Here is a 2,413-nt window from a genome sequence, read left to right on the forward strand (position 1 = left end):
AATAAATCTTTCAAAAAAATTTTATAAGTGACATTCCAAGAATCACTAACTTCAGATTCCATGCCGTACCTTACATACAAGTTAATACAACCAACTTCTGGTAATTCCACTTCTTCCTTGGGAATACATTAGTTTCTCTGGCCTCCTTGACTACAGATACCAATCTCTCTTGGCACACCCTTATTTTATTGATTCACACACTTAGACTTTGCCCTTCTACTTCACTTGCAGATTGAAGTTACTAGTAAAATCCTATTCTGGTGGTGTATTTACACTCCTGGGTTTTGTTTCCCTCAGGTATGTTGAATCTAAAAAAGACAGAGTCACAGTAGTCTTCAGCACGGTGTTCAAAGATGACGATGATGTGGTCATTGGAAAGGTGTTCATGCAGGTATGGAGCAGAAATAAATCTGTCAGGGAAATCGTAGTGAGGGGAGTTAACATCTTCACACTGAAACACTATATGAGACTGGGGATGTAGCTCAATGGTAGAACACTTAACTATTATGTATAAGACCCCCGCTTCAGTCCCCAACAGGAGGGCAGGTAGGAATGGGAACAGAACAACACACACTATAGCATAGAAAAATGAACAGTTCTGTTGATGTTAAAACTTGAAGATTTAATAAACAACTCCTACCAAACTCACTAAATGCTCTGTTTCTTCTTGGTGAGTCTGGCTTTTTACAAGACAAGAGGGAAATTGAGTATTATACAATTATGACTGAATATTGATTATCTTTCCTATGATGAGATTTTTTTTTTAATTATTTTTGTGTGTACATGAGTGTATTGCCTGCATTTATGTTAGTACACCCATGTCGTGCAGTGCCCACGGAGGTCATAAGAGGGTGCCTGATCCCCTGGAACTGGAGTTACAGATGGTTATTAGCTGCCAGGTGGGTGTCAGAAGAGGGTGTCAGATTCCCTGGAACTGGAGTTAGCCATCATGTGGGTGCTGGGAACTGAACCATGTCCCCTGCAAGAGCAGTAAGTGCTCTTAACCACTGAGCCATCTCTCCAGCCCCCTATGATTTGATCTTTGATCTAGAGTTTGGTCTCATTTCCTAACCGCTTTTGTTTATTCAGTTTTATAGCAAGGTCTACACGTTTTGGGGTTTTTTTTTTTTTTTTTTTTTTGGTCTTTTTGAGACAGGGTCTCCCTATAGCCCCAGCTGTCCTGGAACTCACTATGTAGACCAGGCTGGCCTTGAACTCACAGAGATCCTCCTGCCTCTGCCTTCCAAGTGCTGGGATTAAAGGCATGCGCCACCAGGCCTGGCTTAAAGGTCTACTCTTGACTTGGTTTAGTTCTCATGTCTTTTCCGAGTGGTCAGTAGCAAATTCTGAAGTTGGCAACAACACATTAGTAGATGGAGTTGTTGGCCTGACAGAGAGCCATGCCACAGTTTGAATGAGTCACCATAGAATGCCTTCCTCAGAAATACAGCCACTGGGAAGAGTAATGGGATTTAGCAGGATATTTTGTCATTGGATTTTTGGTGTGGAACTCAGCATATAGTGTACCCATTATGGCCATGTCTTGTTTGCTAGCCAGTTGCTGGCTCTTAGACATGAGAGTTCATTGATCAGGGTGTCCACGCTGGTTCCTTCTGAATCAACATTCAAAATATAATATATTGGTTAGCTTTTTTAAAGCTTCAGCACATCTATTTGTTTCTTGACAGTGAAGAGATTTTTTTTTTTAAGTCTGAAGCAGCCAGGTTTGTAGCTCAGACCTCTAATCCAAGCACTTGGAAACCTGAGGCAGGAGGATTGCTACAAATTCAGGGTCTAGCCTGAATTACAGAGACCTTGCCTGAAAATATAAATGTGGTGTATGTGTTACACACAACCTGAAGCAGACTCTGCTTCCAAATAGTATTGAAAGACAGCTGGGCTTACTGTAGTAAGGCTGTGTGTATGTATGCACCTTGTAAGTAGCAAAGGAAATCTTCAAAGTGATATTCTCAATAGTGGCTTTGTATTAGTACTAACTAATCAAGAACTAGTTTGGCAGAGCGTAGTGACACCCACTTTTAATCCTAGCACTTGGGAGGCAGAGGCAGGAGAATCTCTTAAGTTCAAGGCCAGCTGGGGCTGCAGGAAGACCCCTGTCTCAAAACTGAAATGTTGATACTTTGGCATTTGGTAGTACTGACCTTTATGAAGACAAAATGTGTCTGTATGAGAATCCTAAATGGTAAGCCTCTGAGACAGACATTTCATACATTGTCCTGCAGAATTGATAGGAATTAAATGCAGTATCTCAGAAATTGGGCTAAATCTAGACTAGCAAGCTAATTTTAAAAGCTGTGAGATATTATAAATTTAGATTGAGGGGAGGGTATGTATGTGTGTGTGTGTGTGAGAGAGAGAGAGAGAGAGAGAGAGAGAGAGAGAGAGAGAGAGA

The 2,413-nt window shown here is 41.2% G+C and overlaps 1 protein-coding gene across 1 annotated transcript in view; it reads left to right on the forward strand.

Annotated features, from left to right (window-relative positions):
* Positions 1 to 2,413, forward strand: part of Arpc2 (actin related protein 2/3 complex subunit 2) — a 38,693-nt gene that overhangs the window by 24,275 nt on the left and 12,005 nt on the right. Inside the window, exon 7 of the mRNA XM_008825695.3 lies at positions 298 to 391. Coding sequence (XP_008823917.1) covers positions 298 to 391 — 94 coding nt within the window. The remainder of the gene's footprint in view (positions 1 to 297; positions 392 to 2,413) is intronic.

The sequence above is a fragment of the Nannospalax galili genome, unplaced genomic scaffold (assembly GCF_000622305.1).
Source record: "Nannospalax galili isolate Female #2095 unplaced genomic scaffold, S.galili_v1.0 scaffold127, whole genome shotgun sequence".
Classification (NCBI taxonomy): Eukaryota; Metazoa; Chordata; class Mammalia; order Rodentia; family Spalacidae; genus Nannospalax; species Nannospalax galili.